The 25,309-nt window shown below is 48.9% G+C and overlaps 1 protein-coding gene across 1 annotated transcript in view; it reads right to left on the reverse strand.

Moving 5' to 3' along the window:
• Positions 1 to 1,612: 1,612 nt before the first annotated feature.
• adck1 (aarF domain containing kinase 1) overlaps positions 1,613 to 25,309 on the reverse strand; it is a 179,502-nt gene continuing 155,805 nt past the window's right edge. Inside the window, exons 10-11 of the mRNA XM_029687485.2 lie at positions 7,058 to 7,251; positions 1,613 to 2,971 (exon numbers count right to left, since the gene is read on the reverse strand). Of these exons, the coding sequence (XP_029543345.1) occupies positions 2,803 to 2,971; positions 7,058 to 7,251 (363 nt within the window). The 3' untranslated portion in view covers positions 1,613 to 2,802. The remainder of the gene's footprint in view (positions 2,972 to 7,057; positions 7,252 to 25,309) is intronic.

Raw genomic sequence — 25,309 nt, forward strand, 5'->3', positions numbered from 1 at the left:
CAGTGCATTCAGAATGTATTCACACCCCATTCATCTTTTCACATTTTGTTGTGTTACATCCTGAATTTAAAATTGATAAAGTTTTGTGCCACTGTCCTGCACACAATACTGCATCATTTCATGTTTTTTTTTTTTTTATTTTTTACAAATGAATTAAAAATGAAAAGCTGAAATGCCTTGAGTAAATAAGTATCCAAACCCTTTGTTATGGCAAGCCTAAATAAGTTCAGGAGTAATAATGTCACATATTAAGTTGCATGGACTGTGTGCAATAATAGTGTTTAGTAACCTCTACAGGATCGGTGTCCCTAAACCAGGACTTTTGTTGCTCAATATGCAATAATGTGACTAGAAAACATTGTATACAACAGCCAACTTTCCGGGACACAGACATGTCTTATATGGGCAGAAATCTTAAATTCTTGTTAATCTAACTGCAGTGTCCAATTTACAGTAGCAATTATAGAAAAAAAATACCAGGCTATGGTTTGAGGAGAGTACACAACAACAAAACACTTACCACGGTAACTGGTTTGATACATTCACCTCTGAAGGTAAATAATGAACTTACATTCAGTAATCTTGCTCTGATTTATCATATGATTTATCATCATATAAAATCTATCATAGTTTTGTTTGATAAAATCTATTTTTATATTAAAACGTAGGAACTGGGTTCTACATTTTGACCCCATTGCTGTCTCAGGCTCTTTTACCAGGTCTAATGTGTTATATTCTCCTACATTAATTTCAAACCCAGATTCAACCACAAAGACCAGGGAGCTTTTCCAATGCCTTGCAAAGAAGTGCACCTATTGGTAGATGGGTAACAATTTTAAAAGCAGACATTGAATATCCCTTTGAGCATGGTAAAGTTATTAATAACACTTTGGATAGTGTAGCAATACACTTAGTCACTACAAAGATACAGGTGTCCTTCCTAACTCAGTTGCCGGAGAGGAAATCGCTCAGGGATTTCACCATGAGGACAACAGTGACTTTAAAAAAGTTACTGTCATCAGCAAGAATTAGGGAGATTTTTAGGATAAAAAGAAACGGAATAAAGCTAAGCACAGGCAAAATCCTAGTTCAGTCTCCTTTCCAACAGATACAGACACAAATTCACCTTTCAGCAGGAAAATAACCTAAAACACAAGGCCAAATATACACTGGAGTTGCTTACCAAGATGACATTGAATGTTCCCGAGTTGCCTGGTTACAGTTTTGACGTAAATCGGCTTGAAAATCTATGGAGACTTGAAAATGGCTTTTTAACAATGATCAACAATCAATTTGACAGAACTTTAAGAATTGTTTCAAGCTTAATGAGCCAATATTGTACAATCAGGTGTCCAAAGCTCTTAGAGACGTATCCAGAAAGACTCAGAGATGTAAGGTGATTATAACATGTATTAACTCAGTTGCTGTACAAAATACAGATTTTACATAATAATAATAATACATAATTTATTTACATAACTCTGCCCCCCCCCCCCCCCCACAGCATTGTCCAAATTGTTTAGTTGGTGTTTTTAATGACAAGAATCCCCCCCCCCCAAAATACAATGCATTGCAGAACAGACAATGAAGCTAAAACAGAGAGAGAGCAGTGTGTGTGTTCAATTGGGATTATTTCCATTTATTTCCATTCCCCATGCAAACTCATTATGAGTGAACAATAACTCCTCTCTCCTCCACACCTCCAACAACAGCAATAAATAGGATAAATAAAAGAATTCACAGAATAATCAACAAACTAAAACATATTCGAAGATGACAAAAAATGTAAATCCGTATAATAAAATGATAGCAATACCAATGCTAAACATACAGTCTTGGAACTGTATGTTGACAACGGTCAAGGTAAAATTCAATTACAGTAAATTTAATAATTTGCTAGAGAAACCAGTGGTTACAAAAAGCTGGACAGTAACAGTAATGTTCTGAGGAGATAAGAGAGAGATAGAAGAGGGAGAGAGGGGTAGAAGAGAGAGAGGTGAAGAAAGAGGGAGAGTGGAATTGTTGCAGAATCAAGGGGGAAGAGGAAATAAACAGAGAAAAGCAGAGGAATGTAAATGTGGAAAACAGTTCATCCATTTCTGAACAAAAATATGACACTTCATTCTGCATCACTGCACATTTACAGTACATACAGTAGTCATGAATAAATACAAACTGTTGTTGCCATTTATGTACAGTGAGTGGCTTTAACTGATTTCACTGGGCACAGATGTCAGTTCAACATCAAATTTGGATCTTCAATTGATTGAGTTGTCACCTAATGTGAACTAAATGTGCCAATAATAACTCCCTTTTGTGGGGAAAACTCATTCTGATTAGCAAGGCCTGGCTCACCCATTGCTGCGCCCCTGCCCAGTTATGTGAAATCCATAGATGAGGGTCTAATGAATTCATTTCAATTGACTGATTTCCTTATATGAACTGTAACTCAGTAAAATCTTTGAAATTGTTGTATGTTGCGTTTATATTTTTGCGTTTTACCTCTGTCTATCCATCGGTTTATACAGTGGTTAAACTGTCTCCGTGCATTTGGAGCGGATTGCCTGACTGTGCGTGTGTGTGTGTCAACTGTGTGTGTGTTTGTGTGTATGCATTTGTGTCAAGTTTGGTTGGTGTGTCTTCATGACTCTGCATCCCAAAGGCCCTATTTGTGTACGCCGTAGTGTGATGTGTGTACACTAAGTGTGTGTGCATGCGTACGCCCATAAGTGTGTATGTGTCCATCTGTCTGCCTGTGTGTGTGTCTTAAGGCGTGTCTGTGTCGTTGCCTCTTTTCTCTGATCAGTGTGTGTAGTGTAGACAGCTGAGCAGTGAACCGACCCAGCCTCCTAGCGTTGAGCCCTTGACCCACAGGAACAGTTCGTACAGGCTGATTTGCCAAAGGGTCAGAGACTCCGACATGGTGATCTGGAGACGCCGTGCCCTCGACTGCGCCTTGCTCCGCTTGTGCCTGACAGGAAACAAGGTGTGATGTAATCTTAGGAACCAGCAAGTTATGGGGGAGATGAAGGGGGAGATGAAGAAAGGGGGAGAGAGAGAGAGATAGAGAGGGGTGGAGAGTGAGAGCGAGAGAGAGCGCGAAAGGGAGAGAATTAGAGAGAGGGAGGGATGGATGGGGACAGAAAGAAAGAGGACAAAATCCAATATGGATGGTGGTGAGATAGCTGGGAGGGGTTGAATGGAGCTGAAGGTTGGGACTACTAGCAACAAATAATAGCAAGATAACTAGTGTAAAACATACTGTGTCCGTAAAACGTATATGGGTTAAGAACATTTGTGAAAGACCACAGTTTTAAAGATATGGCAAATAGAAATCAAACTGGATGGATGGGAGAGGTTGAAGGGAGAGGAAGGACAGGAGTAAAATCAAACAAAATAGAACTATAGTAAAATAGACTTTGTCCATAAAATGAAAATAGTATGTATGAACTAGAAGTAGAGGCCTACGCATTGTTGTTCACTAGTTTATTCCAATTAGGGGAGGGGTGGTAGGGTTAGAAAGTAATAAAGGAAAATATATTTAAAAAAGATATGTATATACACTATCGTTCAAAAGTTTGGGGTCACTTAGAAATGTCCTTGTTAAGAAAAGCACATTTTGTGTCCATTAAAATAACATCAAATTGATCAGAAATACAGTGTAGATATTGTTAATGTACAACGCCGTGTACTACTCCCTTCACAGAACAGCGCAAACTGTCCCTAAACAAAATAGGAGTGGGAGGCCCCGGTGCACAACTGAGCAAGATGCTGGCAAAAGAACACAGACACCGGACAGAGGAACTCTGCCTAGAAGGCCAGCATCCCGGAGTCGCATCTTCACTATTAATGTTGAGACTGGTGTTTTGTGGGTACTATTTAATGCAGCTGCCAGTCGAGAACTTGAGGCGACTGTTTCTCAAACTAGACACTAATGTACTTGTCCTCTTGCTCAGTTGTGCACCGTGGCCTCACACTCCTCTATCTATTCTGGTTCGAGCCAGTTTGCACTGTTCTGTGAAGGGAGTAGTACACAGCGTTGTACGAGATCTTCAGTTTCTTGGCAATTTCTCGCATGGAATAGCCTTCATTTCTCAGAACAAGAATAGATTGACGAATTTCAGAAGAAAGCACTTTGTTTCTAGACATTTTGAGCTTGTAATCACACAGTTGAAGTCGGAGGTTTACATACACTTAGGTTGGAGTCATTAAAACACGTTTTTCAACCACTCCACAAATTTCTTGTTAACAAACTAGTTTTGGCAAGTAGGTTAGGACATCTACTTTGTGCATGATACAAGTAATTTTCCCAACAATTTTTAACAGACAGATTACTTCACTGTATCACAATTCCAGTGGGTCAGAAGTTTAAATGCACTAAGTTTACTGTGCCTTTAAACAGCTTGGAGAATTCCAGAAACTAAAAAAATGGCTTTAGAAGTTTCTGATACGCTAATTGACATCATTTGAGTCAATTGGAGGTGTACCTGTGGATGTATTTCAAGGCCTACCTTCAAACTCAGTGCCTCTTTGCTTGACATGGGAAAATCAAAATAATTCAAGCCAAGACCTCTACAAGTCTGGTACATCCTGAAGGTACCACGTTCATCTGTACAAACAATAGTACACAAGTATAAACACCATGGGACCACGCAGCCGTCATACCGCTCAGGAAGGAGACGCGTTCTGTCTCCTAGAAATGGAAGTACTTTGGTGCGTAAAGTGCAAATCAATCCCAGAACAACAGCAAAGGACCTTGTGAAGATGCTGGAGGAAACAGGTACAAAAGTATCCATATCCACAGTAAAATTTGTCTCATATTGACATAACCTGAAAGGAAGGAAGAAGCCACTGCTCCAAAGACTACGGTTTGCAACTGCACATGGGGACAAAGGTCGTACTTTTTTGGAGAAGTGTCCTCTGGTCTGATGAAACAAAAATAGAACTGTTTGGCCATAATGACCATCATTATGTTTGGAGGAACACCATCCCAACCGTGAAGCACAGGGTTGGCAGTATCATGTTGTGGGGGTGCTTTGCTGCAGGATGGACTGGTGCACTTCACAAAATAGATGGCATCATGAGGATGGAAAATGATGTGGATATATTGAAGCAACATCTCAAGACATCAGTCAGAAAGTTAAAGCTTGGTCGCAAATGGGTCTTCCAAATGGACAATGACCCCAAGCATACTTCCAAAGTTATGGCTTAAGGACAACCAAATCAAGGTATACGAGTGGCCATCACAAAGCCCTGACCTCAATCCCATAGAAAAAGTGTTTGCGAGCAAGGATGCCTACAAACCTGACTCAGTTACACCAGCTCTGTCAGGAGGAATGGGCCAAAATGCTCCAAACTTATTGTGGGAAGCTTGTGGAAGGCTACCTGAAATGTTTGACCCAAGTGAAACAATTTAAAGGCAATGCTACCAAATACTAATTGAGTGTATGTAAAATTATGACCCACTGGGAATGTGATGAAAGAAATAAAAGCTTAAATAAATCACTACTAGTATTCTGCCATTTCACATTCTTAAAATAAAGTGGTGATCCTAACTGACCTAAGACAGGGAATTTTACTAGGATTAAATGTCAGGAATTGTGAAAAACTGAGTTTAAATGTAGTTGGCTGAGGTATATGTAAACTTCCGACTTCAATTGTGTATTTGAAAAATATATATATGGGGGACTGGAAGTGATGCAGACAATTACAATGATGGAATCTACAATGTATCTGCAATATTAAAGCTGATCTACCCCCTAAAAAAAGAAAAGGAGAAATATGATGAGACAGCGCAGTACAGTATAACAGTGGAATACTGGGACTCACCAGGAATCCCAGTGTTGCGTTAGTCACTGCATAACACCATGGTGAGATTGTAACATGACTGACTACTGAATGTTTTAGAAGGATCATCCTCCACCACACTGTAGTGTTGTCACAGCACAGACTGGGGAGACATCGACTCTGCTGTACCAGACAGCTCTCTCTGGTGTGTGCGGCCTGCCCTGTGGTAGGACAATGTGTTCTCCTTGAGGAAAGAGTTGAAGGGACATCGTGTCTAAGCCATCATTCCTCCTCTCCCAACCAATTACACAGCACAGGGAAAGCCATCGCAAAGTCTCTCTCTTGTTATATTTGTTTTCTTTCAAATACTCTGAGCGTCCGATTGAATCTGCCTGGAGGGCCAGAGCAAATGGGCAGGGTTTGCACTTTCGCCACTATTTTTGAGCCAGGCAAGCTCAATTAAGCCCAATATTCCCCATCTAATTCCCTGTAGATCTGCATTTTGTGTTCTACTACTGCTTAGATTTAATAGAGAGCTGCTGGAGCAAAACACTGAATTTCACATCTCACTGCCTCCCCCTCTTCTCCATTGCACCTCTCTTTTCCTCATCTAGCCTCCCCTTTCTCCTCCTTTTTTCCACTCTCCTTGCTCCTCCTTTCCACCCTTCTCATATTTCATCTCCTCTCCTCCACCCCTCTCATCCCCTTTTTTTCCCCCCGGAGGCATCCAGCACCCTCCCCTCCTCTCTGTTCTAATGATTTTTCTCAGAGACAATCATGGAGTTGTTCATTACAATGGTAAGACTGAATCAATATGGCCACTGCTGACTGCCACTGAAAGTACAATATAATCACAGCATTCAGCAAGCCAATTACACACACAGACATTCAGAGAGGAGCTGTGAGGGAGGAAGGAAGAGAGTGAGGAGGGGGAAGGACCGCAAGTAAGAAATGTTTACATTTTCCTAAAGCTTAAATAATGATTACTGAAACTAATGTGATACAAATGTGTGTGTCAAAGCATGTGTCTGTGTTGCTTGTCTAAGGGGATGCACATAGATTAGTGGTGCATGTGGTGGACAGAGCAGCAGGACTGTCACAGAGTGACTGGAACCCTCTGGTCTGCAGGGTTAGGGCTAGGGGTTAGATTTCAGGGGTTAGAGGTCAGGGTCTCCCTGGCTACATCTCTGGTGCAGCTTCGGGACATGATGGAGGAGAAGCAGGCTCTGGTCTGCAGGAATAGGGTTAGGGGTTAGAGGTCAGGGTCTACCTGGCTAGAGCCCTGGTGCAGCATCGGGACATGTTGATGAAGGAGGAGGAGGCGGCTCTGGTCTGCAGAGTGGTCTCAATGCCTCTGAGAAGATCGTTGGTCTTCAGTAGCAGCAGCATCTGACGGGGCACGCGGTTCAGCAGGTCACTGATCTGGGGGAGGTAGAGAGCTGCGTTCGACCTGATCTCCACGTCCTGAGAGAGACACAAAGACGCACACAGACATGAGAAATAACAGAAAATAAAATTAACAATACTCAAAGCACATAAATTCTTGTTTAAAACAACAGATTGATAATTTGTCCGACATTGATCAGGAGATGCAATTGAAGAGGTAGAACAACCCAGACAAGAAGACCACGTTAGTGACAACTCACTTGAGTGGGTTGAGTCACTGACGTGATCTTCCTGTCTGGGTTGGTGCCCCCCCTTGGGTTGTCTCGTGACGGAGATCTTTGTGGGCTATACTCGGCCTTGTCTCAGGATGGTAAATTGGTGGTTGAAGATATTCCTCTAGTGGTGTGGGGGCTGTCCTTTGGCAAAGTGGGTGGGGTTATATCCTTCCTGTCTGGCCCTGTCCGGGGGTATCATCGGATGGGGCCACAGTGTCTCCTGACCCCTCCTGTCTCAGCCTCCAGTATTTATGCTGCAGTAGTTTATGTGTCAGGGGGCTAGGGTTAGTCTGTTATATTTGGAGTATTTCTCCTGTCCTATCCGGTGTCTTGTGTGAATTTAAGTATGCCCTCTCTAATTCTCTCTTTCGCTCTCTCTCTCTCTCGGAGGACCTAGCCTCAAGACTACCAGGCTTGATGACTCCTTGCTGTCTCCAGTCCACCTGGCCGTGCTGACCTTTTGCACCCTCGACAACCACTGTGATTACTATTATTTGACCATGCTGGTCATTTATGAACATTTGAACATCTTGGCCATGTTCTGTTATAATCTCCACCCGTCACAGACGGAAGAGGACTGGCCACCCCTCATAGCCTGGTTCCTCAAAAGGTTTCTTCCTAGGTTTTGGCCTTTCTAGGGAGTTTTGCCTAGCCACCGTGCTTCTACACCTGCATTGCTTGCTGTTTGGGGTTTTAGGCTGGGTTTCTGTACAGGACTTTGAGATATCTGCTGATGTAAGAAGGGCTATATAAATACATTTGATTTGATTTGAACAAGATGTCACTCTCTCTAAAGTGTGAAGTCAGCTGTGATTCCTCCCTCCCTCACCCCCTTCTCTCGGTCTCCTTGGTCCAGCCTCTCTGTCTCTCAGAGTCAGAGTCAGTATGAGCAGTCAGTCAGCGTGCGTCCCAGAGGATGTGTGTTTGTTGACAGAGCTTAGAGAGATAACAGACTGACTGGCTGGTTGGAGTCTTTCTGCTGACTCATTTAATACAGTCTTCCCGTCTCTGTAACAGCAACACAGATACACCGTTCACACCGCTAGAAATGCTATTGACTTACTTCTAAAAACCTTTTTACCCAAAGTTTGCTAAGAGTCGGTAGCAAGCTGATTAGTTGGCTGTTAAAACCAGTAAAGGGTGCTCTGCCGTTACTTTGGCTTCCCTCCAGGTCGAAGGAGAGGGATGGAGGGAGAGGGATAGTGTTAAAGGAAAGGAAGGGTAGACAGAGTGTCTGATCTGTAGACTGTTTTATTCCAGGATCAAAGCAGCCAGTCTGGTCTCTGGTCATCAGTAGTTCAGTATGCCAGACAGAAGTAGAGAACATTTAGTCTGAACCAGCTACACTTATCTCGCCTTTTAAGGGGGAAAAAAGAACTGAATATACCTGACAAAATATTTAGACTGTAGTGTTTGTGCATACAATGCGATTTCTCGGCAAACAAATTAACAGACTTTCAGAATGTTTATAGAGAGGGGCACTCAACGTGTACTGCACTTACACAAAGGACTGATGATTGGTTTAAAGAAATTGAAACAAAGATGATTGTGGGAACTGTCCTGTTAGATTTCAGTGCAGCCTTAGATTCTATTGATCATAACACACATGTTTTTTCAACAACAGGTTATGGCTTTTCAACCTCTGCCATATTGTGGACTCATAGCTATCTATATAATATAACACAGAGGGTTTTCTTTAATGGAGGCTTCTCTAATGTCAAACATGTCAAATGTGGTGTACCGCAGGGTAGCTCTACTGGTCCTCTACTCTTTTCTGTTTTTACCAATGACCTGCCACTGGCAATCAACAAAGCATGTGTGTCTATGTATGCTGATGATTCAAGCCGATATGCATCAGCAACCACAGCTAGTGATATAACTGCAACCCTAAACAGAGAGTTGTAGTCAGTTTTAGAATAGGTGGCTAGTAATAAACTAGTTCTGAACATCTCCAAAACTAAGAGCATTGTATTTGGTACAAGTTGTAGACCTCAGCTAAATTTGATAATGTATAATGTGGCTGTTGAGCAAGTTGAGGGCACTAAATTACTTGGTGTTACCTTGGATTGAAAACTTTGATTCAATGGTTGTGAAGAGTATCTGTAAAAAAAAAAGAGATGCTCTGCTTTTTTGACACAACACTCAACAAAGTAAGTCCTGCAGGTTCTAGTTTTATATTATCTTAATTATTGCCCAGTCATATGGGCAGGTGCTGCAAATATGGACCTAGAAAAACTATAGCTGGCCCAGAACAGAGGCAGGTCTCGTTCTTCACTGTAATCGGAGGGCTAATATTCAGTCTCTGGACAATAAAGTAGACAAGCTCAGGGTGAGGATCTCCTTCAAGAAAGACATCAGGGCCTGTAACATACTCTGTTTCATGGAATCATGGCTCTCTCGGGATATACCGTCCCGTCCATCCAATAGATCCACAGACTATGAAATCGGCATCGCACTGCACACTACCCTATCCCATCTGGGCAAGAGGAATATCTACAGTGTCTTGGGAAAGTATTCAAACCCCTTTTCCCACAGTTAAATTACAGCCTTATTCTAAAATTGATTTAAATGTTTTTCCCCCTCATCAATCTACACACAATACCCCATGATAAAGCAAAAACAGGTTTATAGATATTTGTAATACATTTGCAAAGATTAACAAATTAAATAGCACATTTACATAAGTATTCAGACACTTTACTCAGTACTTTGATGAAGCAACTTTGGCAGCGATTACAGCCTCGAGTCTTCTTGGGTATGACGCTACAAGCTTGGCACATCCGTATTTGGGGAGTTTATCCCATTCTTCTCTGCAGATCTGGCCATCTAGGCTTATCGCCTAAAACACTCAAACTTTTACAGATGCACAATCGAGAGCATCCTGTCGGGCTGTATCACCGCTTGGTATTGCAACTGCTTCACCCACAACCGCAAGGCTCTCCAGAGGGTGGTGAGGTCTGCACAACACATCACTGGGGGCAAACTACCTGCCTTCCAGGACGCCTACAGCACCCGATATCACAGGAAGGCTAAAAAGATCATCAAGGACAACAACCATCCGAGCCACTGCCTGTTCACTCCACTATCATCCAGAAGGCGAGGTCAGTACAGGTGCATCAAAAAGCTGGGACCGAGAGGTTGAAAAACATCAACATACTGACTCAACTCTCTGGCCACTAATACATTTAATAAATGTATCACTCGTCACTTTAAATAACGGCACTTTAATAACGTTTACATATCCTACATTACTCATCGCATATGTATTTACTGTTTTCTATACCTTCTACTGCATCTTGCCTATGCCACACGGCCATCGCGCATCCATATATTTATATGTACACATTCTTATTCATCCCTTTACATTTGTGTGTATAAGGTAGTTGTTGTGAATTTGTTGGATTACTTTTGAGATATTACTGCACGGTCGGACCTAGAAGCAAAAGCATTTTGCTACACTCGCATTAACATCTGCTAACCATGCGTATGTGACCAATAACATTTGATTTGAGATCTTCTCAAGCTCTGTCAGGTTGGATGGGGTGCGAGGCTGCACGGCTATTTGCAGGTCTCTCCAGAGATGTTCGATTGTGTTCAAGTCCGGGCTTTGGCTGGACCACTTAAAGACATTCAGAGACTTGTCCCGAAGCCACTCCAGCGTCGTCTTGGCTGTGTGTTTAGGGTTGATATCCTGTTGGAAGGTGAATCTTCAACCTCAGTCTCTGGAGCAGGATTTCAAAGATCTCTGTACTTTGCTCTGTTCATCTTTCCCTCCAGACATGACGCTTGGCATTCAGGCCAAAGAGTTTAATCTTGGTTTCATCAGAACAGAGAATCTTGTTTCTCATGATCTGAGAGTCCTTTAGGTGCCTTTTGACAAACTCCAAGCAGGCTGTTATGTGCCTTTTACAGAGGAGTGGCTTCCGTCTGGCCACTCTGCCATAAAGGCCTAGTTGGTGGAGTGCTGCATAGATGGTGGTCCTTCTGGAAGGTTCTCCCATCTTCACAGAGGAATTCTGGAGCTGTCAGTAACCATTGGGTTCTTGGTCACCTCCCTGACCAAGGCCCTTCTCCCCCCCGATTACTCAGTTTGGCCAGGTGGCCAGCTCTAGGAAGAGTCTTGGTGGTTCAAAACGTCTTCCATTTAAGAATGATGACCACCGTGTACTTGGGGACCTTCATGCTGCAGAAGGTTTTTGGTCCCTTTCCCAGAGCTGTGCCTTGACACAATCCTTTCTCGGAACTCTGCAGACAATTCCTTTAACCTCATGGCTAGGTTTTGTGTGTATGTACTGACATGTAGGCCATGTGACATTTTAAATTGATGTAGTTCTGTCCTTGAGCTGTTGTTGTTTATTAATGTTCAGAATTATTTAATGGTTCATGTATTGTGTGGACCCCAGGAAAAGTATCTGCTTCTATCACAACAGCTATTAGCGATGCTAATAAAATACCAAATACCTCTACCCTTTCCCCTATGCCTATCCTTTCATCCTTTTCCCTATGCCCATCATCCTTTTCCCTATGCCTATCATCCTTTTCCCTATGCCTATCATCCTTTTCCCTATGCCTATCCTTTCATCCTTTTCCCTATGCCTATCCTTTCATCCTTATCCCCATCCCTTCATCCTCATCCCTATCCTTTCGTCCTTTTCCCTATGCCTATTTTCCCTATGCCTATCCTTTCCCCTATGCCTATCCTTTCCCCTATGCCTATCCTTTCCCCTATGCCTATCCTTTCCCCTATGCCTATCCTTTCGTCCTTTTCCCTATGCCTATCCTTTCCCCTATGCCTATCCTTTCCCCTATGCCTATCCTTTCCCCTATGCCTATCCCTTCGTCCTTTTCCCTATGCCTATCCCTTCGTCCTTTTCCCTATGCCTATCCCTTCGTCCTTTTCCCTATGCCTATCCCTTCGTCCTTTTCCCTATGCCTATCCCTTCGTCCTTTTCCCTATGCCTATCTCTTCGTCCTTTACCCTATGCCTATCCCTTTGTCCTTTACCCTATCCCTTCATCCTTTTCCCTATCCCTTCATCCTTTTCCCTATCCCTTCATCCTTTTCCCTAGATACAACCTCTCTCATCATCACCCAGTGCCTGTGCTTACCTCCGCTGTACCCGCACCCCACCATACCCCTGTCTGCGCATTATGCCCTGAATATATTCTACCATGCCCAGAAATCTGCTCCTTTTATTCTCTGTCCCCAACGCTCTAGGCGACCAGTTTTGATAGCCTTTAGCCGCACCCTCATACTACTCCTCCTCTGTTCCGCGGGTGATGTGGAGGTAAACCCAGGCCCTGCATGTCCCCAGGCACCCTCATTTGTTGACTTCTGTGATCGAAAAAGCCTTGGTTTCATGCATGTCAACATCAGAAGCCTCCTCCCGAAGTTTGTTTTACTCACTGCTTTAGCACACTCTGCTAACCCTGATGTCCTTGCCGTGTCTGAATCCTGGCTCAGGAAGGCCACCAAAAATTCTGAGATTTCCATACCCAACTATAACATCTTCCGTCAAGATAGAACTGCCAAAGGGGGAGGAGTTGCAGTCTTCTGCAGAGATAGCCTGCAAAGTAATGTCATACTTTCCAGGTCCATACCCAAACAGTTCGAACTACTAATTTTGAAAATTACTCTCCAGAAATAAGTCTCTCACTGTTGCCGCCTGCTTTACCGTCCCCCTCGGCTCCCAGCTGTGCCCTGGACACAATTTGTGAATTGATCGCCCCCCATCTAGCTTTAGAGTTTGTTCTGTTAGGTGACCTAAACTGGGATATGCTTAACACCCCGGCAGTCCTACAATCTAAGCTAGATGCCCTCAATCTGACACAAATCATCAAGGAACCCACCAGGTACAACCCTAAATCTGTAAACAAGTGCACCCTCATAGACGTCATCCTGACCAACTGGCCCTCCAAATACACCTCCGCTGTCTTCAACCAGGATCTCAGCGATCACTGCCTCATTGCCTGTATCCGCTACGGAGCCGCAGTTAAACGACCACCCCTCATCACTGTCAAACGCTCCCTAAAACACTTCTGTGAGCAGACCTTTCTAATCGACCTGGCCTGGGTATCCTGGAATGACATTGACCTCATCCCGTCAGTTGAGGATGCCTGGTCATTCTTTAAAAGTAACTTCCTCACCATTTTAGATAAGCATGCTCCGTTCAAAAAATGCAGAACTAAGAACAGATATAGCACTTGGTTCACTCCAGACCTGACTGCCCTCGACCAGCACAAAAACATCCTGTGGCGGACTGCAATAGCATCGAATAGTCCCCGCGATATGCAACTGTTCAGGGAAGTCAGGAACCAATACACGCAGTCAGTCAGGAAAGCAAAGGCCAGCTTCTTCAAGCAGAAGTTTGCATCCTGTAGCTCCAACTCCAAAAAGTTCTGGGACACTGAAGTCCATGGAGAACAAGAGCACCTCCTCCCAGCTGCCCACTGCACTGAGGCTAGGTAACACGGTCACCACCGATAAATCCATGATTATCGAAAACTTCAACAAGCATTTCTCAACGGCTGGCCATGCCTTCCGCCTGGCTACTCCAACCTCTGCCAACAGCTCCCCCCCCCCGCAGCTACTCTCCCAAGCCTCTCCAGGTTATCCTTTACCCAAATCCAGATAGCAGATGTTCTGAAAGAGCTGCAAAACCTGGACCCGTACAAATCAGCTGGGCTTGACAATCTGGACCCTCTATTTCTGAAACTATCCGCCGCCATTGTCGCAACCCCTATTACCAGCCTGTTCAACCTCTCTTTCATATCGTCTGAGATCCCCAAGGATTGAAAGCTGCCGCAGTCATCCCCTCTTCAAAGGGGGAGACACCCTGGACCCAAACTGTTACAGACCTATATCCATCCTGCCCTGCCTATCTAAGGTCTTCGAAAGCCAAGTCAACAAACAGGTCACTGACCATCTCGAATCCCACCGTACCTTCTCCGCTGTGCAATCTGGTTTCCGAGCCGGTCACGGGTGCACCTCAGCCACGCTCAAGGTACTAAACGATATCATAACCGCCATCGATAAAAGACAGTACTGTGCAGCCGTCTTCATCGACCTTGCCAAGGCTTTCGACTCTGTCAATCACCATATTCTTATCGGCAGACTCAGTAGCCTCGGTTTTTCGGATGACTGCCTTGCCTGGTTCACCAATTACTTTGCAGACAGAGTTCAGTGTGTCAAATCGGAGGGCATGCTGTCCGGTCCTCTGGCAGTCTCTATGGGGGTGCCACAGGGTTCAATCCTCGGGCCGACTCTTTTCTCTGTATATATCAATGATGTTGCTCTTGCTGCGGGCGATTCCCTGATCCACCTCTACGCAGACGACACCATTCTATATACTTCCGGCCCGTCCTTGGACACTGTGCTATCTAACCTCCAAACGAGCTTCAATGCCATACAACACACTCCTTCCGTGGCCTCCAACTGCTCTTAAACGCTAGTGAAACCAAATGCATGCTTTTCAACCATTCGCTGCCTGTACCCGCACGCCTGACCAGCATCACAACCCTGGATGGTTCCGACCTTGAATATGTGGACATCTATAAGTACCTAGGTGTCTGGCTAGACTGTAAACTCTCCTTCCAGACTCATATCAAACATCTCTAATCGAAAATCAAATCAAGAGTCTGCTTTCTATTCCGCAACAAAGCCTCCTTCACTCACGCCGCCAAACTTACCCTAGTAAAACTGACTATCCTACCGATCCTCGACTTCGGTGATGTCATCTACAAAATTGCTTCCAACACTCTACTCAGCAAACTGGATGCAGTTTATCACAGTGCCATCCGTTTTGTCACTAAAGCACCTTATACCAACCACCACTGCGACCTGTATGCTCTAGTCGGCTGGCCCTCGCTACATATTCGTCGCCAGACCCACTGGCTCCAGGTCATCTACAAGTCCATGCTAGGTAAAGCTCCGCCTTATCTCAGTTCACTGGTCACGATGGCAACACCCATCCGTAGCACGCGCTCCAGCAGGTGTATCTCACTGATCATCCCTAAAGCCAACACCTCATTTGGCCGCCTTTCGTTCCAGTTCTCTGCTGCCTGTGACTGGAACGAATTGCAAAAATCGCTGAAGTTGGAGACTTATCTCCCTCACCAACTTCAAACATCTGCTATCTGAGCAGCTAACCGATCGCTGCAGCTGTACATAGTCTATCGGTAAATAGCCCACCCAATTTTACCTACCTCATCCCCATACTGTTTTTATTTATTTACTTTTCTGCTCTTTTGCACACCAATATCTCTACCTGTACATGACCATCTGATCATTTATCACTCCAGTGTTAATCTGCAAAAATGTAATTATTCGCCTACCTCCTCATGCCTTTTGCACACAATGTATATAGACTACCCTTTTTTCCCCCTACTTTGTTATTGACTTGTTAACTGTTTACTCCATGTGTAACTCTGTGTTGTCTGTTCATACTGCTATGCTTTATCTTGGCCAGGTCGCAGTTGCAAATGAGAACTTGTTCTCAACTAGCCTACCTGGTTAAATAAAGGTGAATATATATATATTTTTTAAATCCTTCATCCTTTTCCCTATCCCTTCATCCTTTTCCCTATCCCTATCCCTTCATCCTTATCCCTATGCCTATCCCTTCATCCTTTTCCCTATCCCTTCATCCTTATCCCTATCCCTTCATCCTCCCTATCCCTTCATCCTTATCCCGTCATCCCTATCACTTCATCTATCATCCTATCCCTTCATCCTTATCCCTTCATCCTTCTCCCCATGCCTATCCCCCCTGTTAGAAGAGCAACTCTGATCCTGCTACTGTAAGACATACCTGTTACAGTAAATCAGTCATCTTTAAGTGATACAGTATTTTGATATTTCAAAAAAGAGAAACAAAGAGGAAGAGATCGGCAGAGAGAGCTGAGACAGAGAGAGCATACTGTACCTACAAACCAAACAAACAACTGTTTTCCTCCGCAACATGGGCTACACACAAGACATACAGTGAGAATTCAAAACATGAAGAACACCTTCTCTTTCCATGACAAACACTAACCAGGTGAATCCAGGTGAAAGCTATGATCCCTTATTGATGTCACTTGTTAAATCCACTTCAAATCAGTGTAAATGAAGGTGAGGAGACAGGTGTTAGAAGGATTTTTAAGCCTTGAGAAAATTGTGTATGTGTGCCATTCAGCAGGTGAATAGGCAAGCCCAGAAATGTAAGTGCCTTTGAATGAGGTCTGGCCAGGCGAACCAGTTTGTGTGAAGAACTGCAACGCTGCTGGGTTTTTCACGCTCAATAGTACCCGTGTGTATCTTTTCACTCTGTCATTTAGGTTAGTATTGTGGAGTAACTACAATGTTGTTGATCCTTCCTCAGTTCTCCTATCACAGCCATTAAACGATGTAACTGTTTTAAAGTTACCATTGGCCTCAAGGTGAAATCCCTGGGCGGTTTCCTTCCTCTCCGGCAACTGAGCTAGGAAGGACGCCTGTATCTTTGTAGTGACTTTCAATAACAAAGGGGTTGAATACTTAGTTATTTCAGCTTTAACATTTTTATCAATTTGTAAAAATGTCTAAAAACATAATTCCACTATGAAATGGGGTATTGTGTGCAGCATAGTTACAAAAAAATCCAAATTTAATCAATTTTAAATTCAGCCTATAACAAATAAATGTGTAAAAATTAATGGGGTGTGAAAACTTTCTGAAGGCACTGTAAATGGCATGTTACAGTCACCAGACACTTTTTTTTGCAATTTCACTTGGTTTTGAGAATCTTACCACACCAGCAATAGACTCATACTGTGTGCTCATGCTCTTTCTGAAGTTGCAGGGGCAAAAGAAAAACCTGAACAATAGTTCCAAGAACACCCAAATACATCATTTTTAGAGATGTGACAACAGAGTCCATGCAACGTATGTGACTTGTTAAAGCAAATTTGTACTCCTGAAATTATTTAGCTGTGCCATAACAAAGGGGTTGAATACTTATTGACTGACAGCTTTTTCATATATAAATATTTTTTTTACAGAATTAATTTGAATAATAATAAAATAAAAAACCATTGAAAACATAATTCCACTTTGACATTTTGTGCAGGAGTGACAAAATCTCAAAGAAAATGTGGGCTGTAACAACAAAATGTGGAAAAATTCAAGGGGTGTGAATACTTTCTGAAGGCACTGTGCATTTGTCAGGAAATTGCAGCACTGTAAAACAAGTATTTATTGTTTTCCTTTCAGAGACTGGACCATCCTCCTTTTTCATCTTTCATTCCCCCACTTAGGGTTCTGGTCAAAAGTGTACTACGAGGGAATATATAGGGTGGCATTGAGGCCATTTTCCCTCCTCTTCAACAACCTGCCATGCTAATAGCCGTCCATCAACTACATGACTTAGAGAGGGAGAGCCTGGGAAACATGTCAAACCGGCGTTTATTTGACTTTGTTTATCCCCATAAGCCCCTTAAAAGGAGGAGGAAAGGAGGAGGGGTGGAAGGCTTAAGGGCCTAAATTAAGTGGCTTCAATTCCTACTGCTACTGTGCTGGTGTGTGCGGGACTCACATAGGTTCCAGAAACAACGGCAGAATAGTCCAGATTATATAAATGCACACACATTTTAATGGAAGGAAAGTGGGCAATCAGAAATGAAAGACTGAACCCCATCACCCCCTCATCCTTCTTCTACCCCCTAGCTAACCCACAACCTTCACGCCTGACACTAAACTGCTTTGATCCTGGCGAGAGGCGTGTCAACAACAAAGAGAGCCAAGTGATGGAAGATGCTTAAGTAGACTAAACGAGAACTTACTGGGATCCAAATAAACAGATCTATCAACCCCTGCCCATGTGCCCCTTGGCCTAGAGTTCAACCAGTGTGTGGTTGTGTATGTGTGTATGCATATACGTAACATAATCCTGTCAAGCGGAATCACGTAACAGCCTTGTAACAGTTAACGGAAATGAAAATAAACAACATTTGGTGCCATCAATAGTCTGGGCCGATGTCTTATCTGTCCTGGATGCGTAGTTTGGTGATACTCCCCATCCCTCAAACCTGTGATACGAGTCTGGCCCGACACACTAAACCACGCTCGGACTAAACACTTACTGACTCACGCATTACAACTACGCATTGGTAGATTTATATGCACACAGTCTCCTTACTGGACGATTTATATGCACGCCATCTACTTATTGGTAGATTTACAACGCGCATTACAACGTCAGTCACACAAATACAGAGCGCCTTGTGTGTGTGTGTGTGTGTGTGGGCATAGATCTGTTTGGTAGGGTGAAATACTGCCTGCACCTAGCCCATTACTCCTCCAGTGTGTGTGTGTGTTTATGAGCGAGAGCGCCGTTCAGTCAGTCCCTCAGATTTATTCTTCTGTATTCCCCATTACTATTGTTGTGTTAGTGAGTATGCAGTGTATGTGTGTGCTCTGTGTGTGTGTGTGTGTGTGTGTGTGTGTGTGTGTGTGTGTGTAGGAGTAATAGCTATAGGGTGATTCTCAATTCTTCCCCCGATTCCTTGTGTTCTCTGTCCTCAAAACATCAGAGGGAAATGAAAAGAGCATTTACGGGGACGATCTAACGTGTGTAGCGCATTTTGGAATTCAGTACATGGATTAAAGCTGCAGGGTCTGGTCTTTCACTTAGCTCTGTCTGGTCTAGGAGTCACAGCTACTTTCCTATTTCACAATAAACTCAATTTCAGATAACAGACGCTGGGCAAACACCTACTGCTGATGCCACTGTGTGTGTGTGAGAGAGTTAGGCATTGGGAGGATGAGGTGTGTTTCCTCAGCTAAGCACACTCTCGCATCCCCCTCAGAAGTCAAGAGAGTGTGTCTGTCTGCCTGTCTGCATGTGTGTTTGCCTGCATGTGTGTCTGTCTGTCTGCCTGCGTGTGTCTGTGTCTGTCTGCCTGCGTGTGTCTGTGTCTGTCTGCCTGCGTGTATCTGTCGGCCTGCCTGCGTGTGTCTGTCTGCCTGCGTGTGTCTGTGTGTCTGCCTGCGTGTGTCTGTGTGTCTGCCTGCGTGTGTCTGTGTCTGTCTGCCTGCGTGTGTCTGCCTGCGTGCGTGTGTCTGCCTGCGTGCGTGTGTCTGTCTGCCTGCCTGCGTGTGTCTGTCTGCCTGCGTGCGTGTGTCTGTCTGCCTGCGTGCGTGTGTCTGTCTGCCTGCGTGCGTGTGTCTGTCTGCCTGCGTGCGTGTGTCTGTCTGCCTGCGTGCGTCTGTCTGCCTGCGTGCGTCTGTCTGCCTGCGTGCGTCTGTGTCTGTCTGCCTGCGTGCGTCTGTCTGCCTGCGTGCGTCTGTCTGCCTGCGTGCGTCTGTCTGCCTGCGTGCGTCTGTCTGCCTGCGTGCGTCTGTGTCTGTCTGCCTGCGTGCGTCTGTCTGCCTGCCTGCGTGCGTCTGTCTGCCTGCGTGCGTGCGTCTGTCTGCCTGCGCGTGCGTCTGTCTGCCTGCGCGTGCGTCTGTCTGCCTGCGCGTGTGTCTGTCTGCCTGCGCGTGTGTCTGTCTGCCTGCGCGTGTGTCTGTCTGCCTGCGCGTGTGTCTGTCTGCCTGCGCGTGTGTCTGTCTGCCTGCGCGTGTGTCTGTCTGCCTGCGCGTGTGTCTGTCTGCCTGTGTGCGTGTGTGTGTCTGCCTGTGTGCGTGTGTGTGTCTGCCTGTGTGCGTGTGTGTGTCTGCCTGTGTGCGTGTGTGTGTGTCTGCCTGTGTGCGTGTGTGTGTCTGCCTGTGTGCGTGTGTGTGTCTGCCTGTGTGCGTGTGTGTGTCTGCCTGTCTGCCTGTGTGTGTTTCTGCCTGCGTGTGTGTCTGCCTGCGTGTGTGTGTGTGTGTGTCTGTCTGTCTGCCTGTGTGTGTGTGTATGTGTGTGTCTGCCTGCGTGTGTGTGTATGTGTGTGTCTGCCTGTGTGTGTGTCTGCCTGTGTGTGTGTCTGTCTGTCTGCGTGCCTGTCTGTCTGTCTGCGTGCCTGTCTGTCTGTCTGCGTGCCTGTCTGTCTGTCTGTCTGTCTGCCTGCCTGCGTGTCTGTCTGTCTGTCTGTCTGCCTGCCTGCCTGCCTGCGTGTCTGTCTGCCTGCGTGTCTGCCTGCCTGCGTGTCTGCCTGCCTGCGTGTCTGCCTGCCTGCGTGTCTGTCTGTCTGTCTGTCTGCCTGCCTGCCTGTCTGCCTGCATGTCTGTCTGTCTGTCTGCCTGCGTGTCTGCCTGCCTGCGTGTCTGTCTGTCTGTCTGTCTGTCTGCCTGCGTGTCTGTCTGTCTGTCTGTCTGCCTGCGTCTGTCTGTCTGCCTGCGTCTGTCTGTCTGCCTGCGTGTCTGTCTGTCTGCCTGCGTGTCTGTCTGTCTGCCTGCGTGTCTGTCTGTCTGCCTGCGTGTCTGTCTGTCTGCCTGCGTGTCTGTCTGTCTGCCTGCGTGTCTGTCTGTCTGCCTGCGTGTCTGTCTGTCTGCCTGCGTGTCTGTCTGTCTGCGTGCGTGTCTGCCTGCCTGCCTGCCTGCCTGCGTGTCTGCCTGCGTGTCTGTCTGTCTGTCTGCCTGCCTGCGTCTGTCTGTCTGCCTGCCTGCGTCTGTCTGTCTGCCTGCCTGCGTCTGTCTGTCTGTCTGCCTGCGTCTGTCTGTCTGCCTGCGTCTGTCTGTCTGCCTGCGTCTGTCTGTCTGCCTGCGTCTGTCTGTCTGCCTGCCTGCGTCTGTCTGTCTGTCTGCGTCTATCTGTCTGTCTGCCTGCGTGTCTGTCTGTCTGTCTGCCTGCGTGTCTGTCTGTCTGTCTGTCTGCCTGCGTGTCTGTCTGTCTGTCTGTCTGCCTGCGTGTCTGTCTGCCTGCGTGTCTGTCTGCCTGCGTGTCTGTCTGCCTGCGTGTCTGTCTGCCTGCGTGTCTGTCTGCCTGCGTGTCTGTCTGCCTGCGTGTCTGTCTGCCTGCGTGTCTGTCTGCCTGCCTGCGTGTCTGCCTGCCTGCGTGTCTGTCTGCCTGCGTGTCTGCCTGCCTGCGTGTCTGTCTGCCTGCGTGTCTGTCTGCCTGCGTGTCTGTCTGCCTGTCTGTCTGTCTGCCTGCGTGTCTGTCTGCCTGCGTGTCTGTCTGCCTGCGTGTCTGTCTGCCTGCGTGTCTGTCTGCCTGCGTGTCTGTCTGCCTGCGTGTCTGTCTGCCTGCGTGTCTGTCTGCCTGCGTGTCTGCCTGCCTGCGTGTCTGCCTGCCTGCCTGTCTGTCTGTCTGTCTGTCTGTCTGTCTGTCTGTCTGTGTCTGCCTGCCTGTCTGCGTGCGTGCCTGTCTGCCTGCGTGCGTGCGTCTGCCTGCGTGCGTGCGTGCGTCTGCCTGCGTGCGTGCGTGCGTCTGCCTGCGTGCCTGTCTGTGTGGCTGTCTGTCTGTCTGTCTGTGTGCCTGTCTGTCTGTCTATCTGTCTGTGTGCCTGTCTGTCTGTGTGTGCCTGTCTGTCTGCCTGCGTGCATGTCTGCCTACCTGCGTGCGTCTGCCTGCGTGCGTACGTCTGCCTGCCTGCCTGCGTGCGTGCGTCTGCCTGCGTGCGTCTGCCTGGTCTTTCAATTAGCTCCGTCCGTCTCTCTGCGTCCGTCCCGTCCGTCCGTGTCTGCCTGCCTGCGTCCGTCTCCGTCTGTCTGCCTGTCCGTGTCTCCGTCCTGTCTGCTCTCGTCCGTCCGTCCTCTCTGTCTGTCTGTCTGTCCGTCCGTCCGTCCCCTGCGTCGTCCGTGTCCCCCTGTCTGTCCGTCCCCTCTGCCTCCGTCCCTGTCCGTCCGTCTCCCTGTCCTGTCCGTCTGTCTGTCTCCCTGTCCGTCTCGTCCGTCTGTCTGTCTGTCTGTCTGTCCCTCTCTGTCCGTGTCCTCCCTCCGTCCGTCCGTCCCTGTCGTGTCTCGTCCCTGTCCTCCGTCCTCTGCCTCCGTCCCCTCCGTCCCGTCTGCGTCCTCCGTCCGCGTGTCTGCGTGTCCGTGTCTGCGTCCGTCTGTCCGTGTCCGTGTCTGCGTCCGTCCGTGTCCTGTCCCTCTGTCCGTCCGTCCGTCTCCGTCCGTCCGTCTCCGTCCGTCCGTCCGTCCGTCCGTCCGTCCGTCCGTCTCTGCGTCCGCCGTGTCTGCGTCCGTCCGTCCGTCTGTCTCGTCCGTCCGTCCGTCCTCTGCGTCGTGCGTCCGTCCGTCCCTCCGTCCGTCTCTGCGTCCTGCGTCCGTCCGTCCGTGCGTCCGTCCGTGCCTGCTCTGCGTGTCTGTCCTGCGTCCGTCCGTCCGTCTGCCTGCCCGTCCGTCCGTCTGTCTGCCTGTCTGTCTGTCTCTCTGCGTCCGTCCTGCCTGCGTCTGTCTGCGTCCGTCCGTCCGTCCGTCGTCTGCGTCCGTGTCTGTCTGCCTCCGCGTGTCCGTCCGTCCTGTCCGTCTGCGTCCGTGTCTCCGTCTCCTGCGTGTCCCCCGTGCGTGTCCGTCCGTCTCCGTCCGTCCGTCCGTCCGTCTCTCTGCGTCCGTCTCCGCCTGCGTGCGTCTGTCTGCTCTGCGTGTCGTCCGTCCGTCTCTGCGTCCCTGTCCGTGTCTGTCTGTCCGTCGTCGTCCGTCCGTCTGCCTGCCGTCCGCCTGCGTCCGTCTGTCCTCCGCCGTGTCTCTCTGCGTCCGTCGTCCGCTCTGCGTCCACCTCCGTCTCCGTCCCTCTGCGTCTCCGTCTGTCCTGCCCGTCCGTCCGTCTCTGCGTCCGTCGTCCGTCCTGCGTCCTGTCGTCCGTCCGTCCGTCTCTGCGTCCGTCCGTCCGTCCGTCTCTGCGTGCGTCCGTCCGCTCCGTCTCTGCGCCCGCCGTGCGTCCGTCGTCCGTCCGTCCCTCCGTCCGCGTCCTCTGCGTCCGTCTGCGTCTGCGTCCGTCGTCTGCGCGTCCGTCCGTCAAATCTCTGCGCGTGTCCCGTCCGTCTGCCCTCCGTCCGTCCGTCTGCGTCTCTCCTCGTCGTCTCTCTCTGCGTCCGTCCGTCCGTCGTCTGCCGTCTGCGTGCGTCCTGCGTCGCCTCGTGTCCGGCTGTCTCGTCTGCGTCCGTCCGTCCGTCCTGTCTGTCCGTCCGTATCTGTCCGTGTGTCTGTCCGTCTCTCTGCGTCCGTGCCTCCGTCTGTCTGCCTCCGTCTCCGTCCGCATCCGTCCCTTTCCGTCCGTCTCTCTCTCCGTCCGTGTCTGTCTCCGTCTGTCTCTGCGTCCTACCTGCGTCGTCTGCGTCCGTCGTCTCGTCCGTCCGTCTCCGTCCGTCTGTCCTGCCTGCGTGTCCGTGTCCGTCTGCCTGCGTCCGCGTCTCTCCGCCGGTCGTCCGTTCACTTAGCGTCCGTCCGTCTCTCTCCGCGTCCCGTCCGTCCGTCCGTCCGTCTCTCGTCCGTCCGTCTCGTCGTCCGTCCGTCCGTCCGTCTGCGTCCGTCCGTCCGTCCGTCCTCGTCCGTCCGTCCGTCGTCCATCCGTGCGTCCGTCTCCGTCCGTCGTCCGTCCGTCTCCCTCTCCGTCCGTCCGTCCGTCTCGCGTCCGTCCGTCCGTCCGTCGTCCCCTGCGTCCGTCCGTCCGTCTCCTCGTCCGTCCGTCCGTCCGTCTCGTCCGTCCGTCTCCGTCTGCGTCCGTCCGTCCGTCTCCCTGTCCGTCCGTCTCTGCGTCCTCGTCCGTCCGTCCGTCCGTCTCCCTCGATCGCGTCCGTCCGTCCGTCCGTCTCCCGTCCGTCCGTCCGTCCGTCCGTCCGTCCCCTCTCCGTCCGTCGTCCGTCCGTCCGTCCCTCTGCCTCCGTCCGTCCCGTCTGCCTCCGTCCGTCCGTCCGTCTGCGTCCGTCGACGTCCGTCCCTCGTCCGTCCGTCTCTGCGTCCGTCCGTCTGCGTCCGTCGTCCGTCTCCGTCTCCGTCCGTCTCGTCCGTCCGTCCGTCCGTCTGCATCCTCGCGTCCGTCCGTCCGTCTCGTCGTTTTCAAGCGTCCGTCCGTCCGTCTCTCTGCGTCCGTCCGTCCGTCCGTCCGTCTCCGTCCGTCCGTCTCGCGTCCGTCCGTCCGTCCCGTCCGTCGTCCGTCCGTCCGTCCGTCCGTCGTCCGTCCGTCCGTCCCTCGTCCCGTCCGTCCGTCCGTCCGTCTCTCTCCGTCCGTCCGTCCGTCCTCTCTCGTCCGTCTGCGTCCGTCCGTCCGTCCGTCCGTCCGTCTCTCTGCGTCCGTCTCTCCGTCCGTCGTCTCTCGTCCGTCCGTCACCGTCCGTCTCCGTCGTCCGTCCGTCCGTCCGTCTCTCGTCCGTCCGTCCGTCCGTCCGTCTCGTCCGTCCGTCCGTCCGTCTCGTCCGTCCGTCCGTCCGTCTCCTCGTCCGTCCGTCCGTCCGTCTGCGTCCGTCCGTCCGTCCTCCGTCCCTCGTCCGTCCGTCCCGTCTCCGTCCGTCCGTCCGTCCTCCGTCCGTCTGCGTCCGTCCGTCCGTCCGTCTCTGCGTCCGTCCGTCCGTCCGTCCGTCTCCCTCCGTCCGTCCGTCCGTCCTCCGTCCGTCCGTCCGTCCGTCCGCCCCGTCCGTCTGCGTCCCTCTGCGTCCGTCCGTCCGTCTCCCTGCGTCCGTCCGTCCGTCCGTCCGTCTCCGTCCGTCCGTCCGTCCGTCCGTCCTGCGTCCGTCCGTCCGTCCGTCCCTCTGCGTCCGTCCGTCCGTCCGTCCGTCTGCGTCCGTCCGTCCGTCCGTCCGTCCCTCTGCGTCCGTCCGTCCGTCCGTCCTCGTCCGTCCGTCCGTCCGTCTCTCTGCGTCCGTCCGTCCGTCTCTCGTCCGTCCGTCCTCCGTCCGTCCGTCCCTCTCCGTCTGCGTCCGTCCCTCCCTGCGTCCGTCCGTCCCGTCCCCTCTGCGTCAAATCCGTCCGTCCGTCCGTCCCTCTGTCCGTCTCGTCCGTCCGTCCGTCCCGTCTCTCGTCCCTGTCCGTCCGTCCGTCCCCTC

The sequence above is a fragment of the Oncorhynchus nerka genome, linkage group LG18 (assembly GCF_034236695.1).
Source record: "Oncorhynchus nerka isolate Pitt River linkage group LG18, Oner_Uvic_2.0, whole genome shotgun sequence".
NCBI lineage: Eukaryota > Metazoa > Chordata > Actinopteri > Salmoniformes > Salmonidae > Oncorhynchus > Oncorhynchus nerka.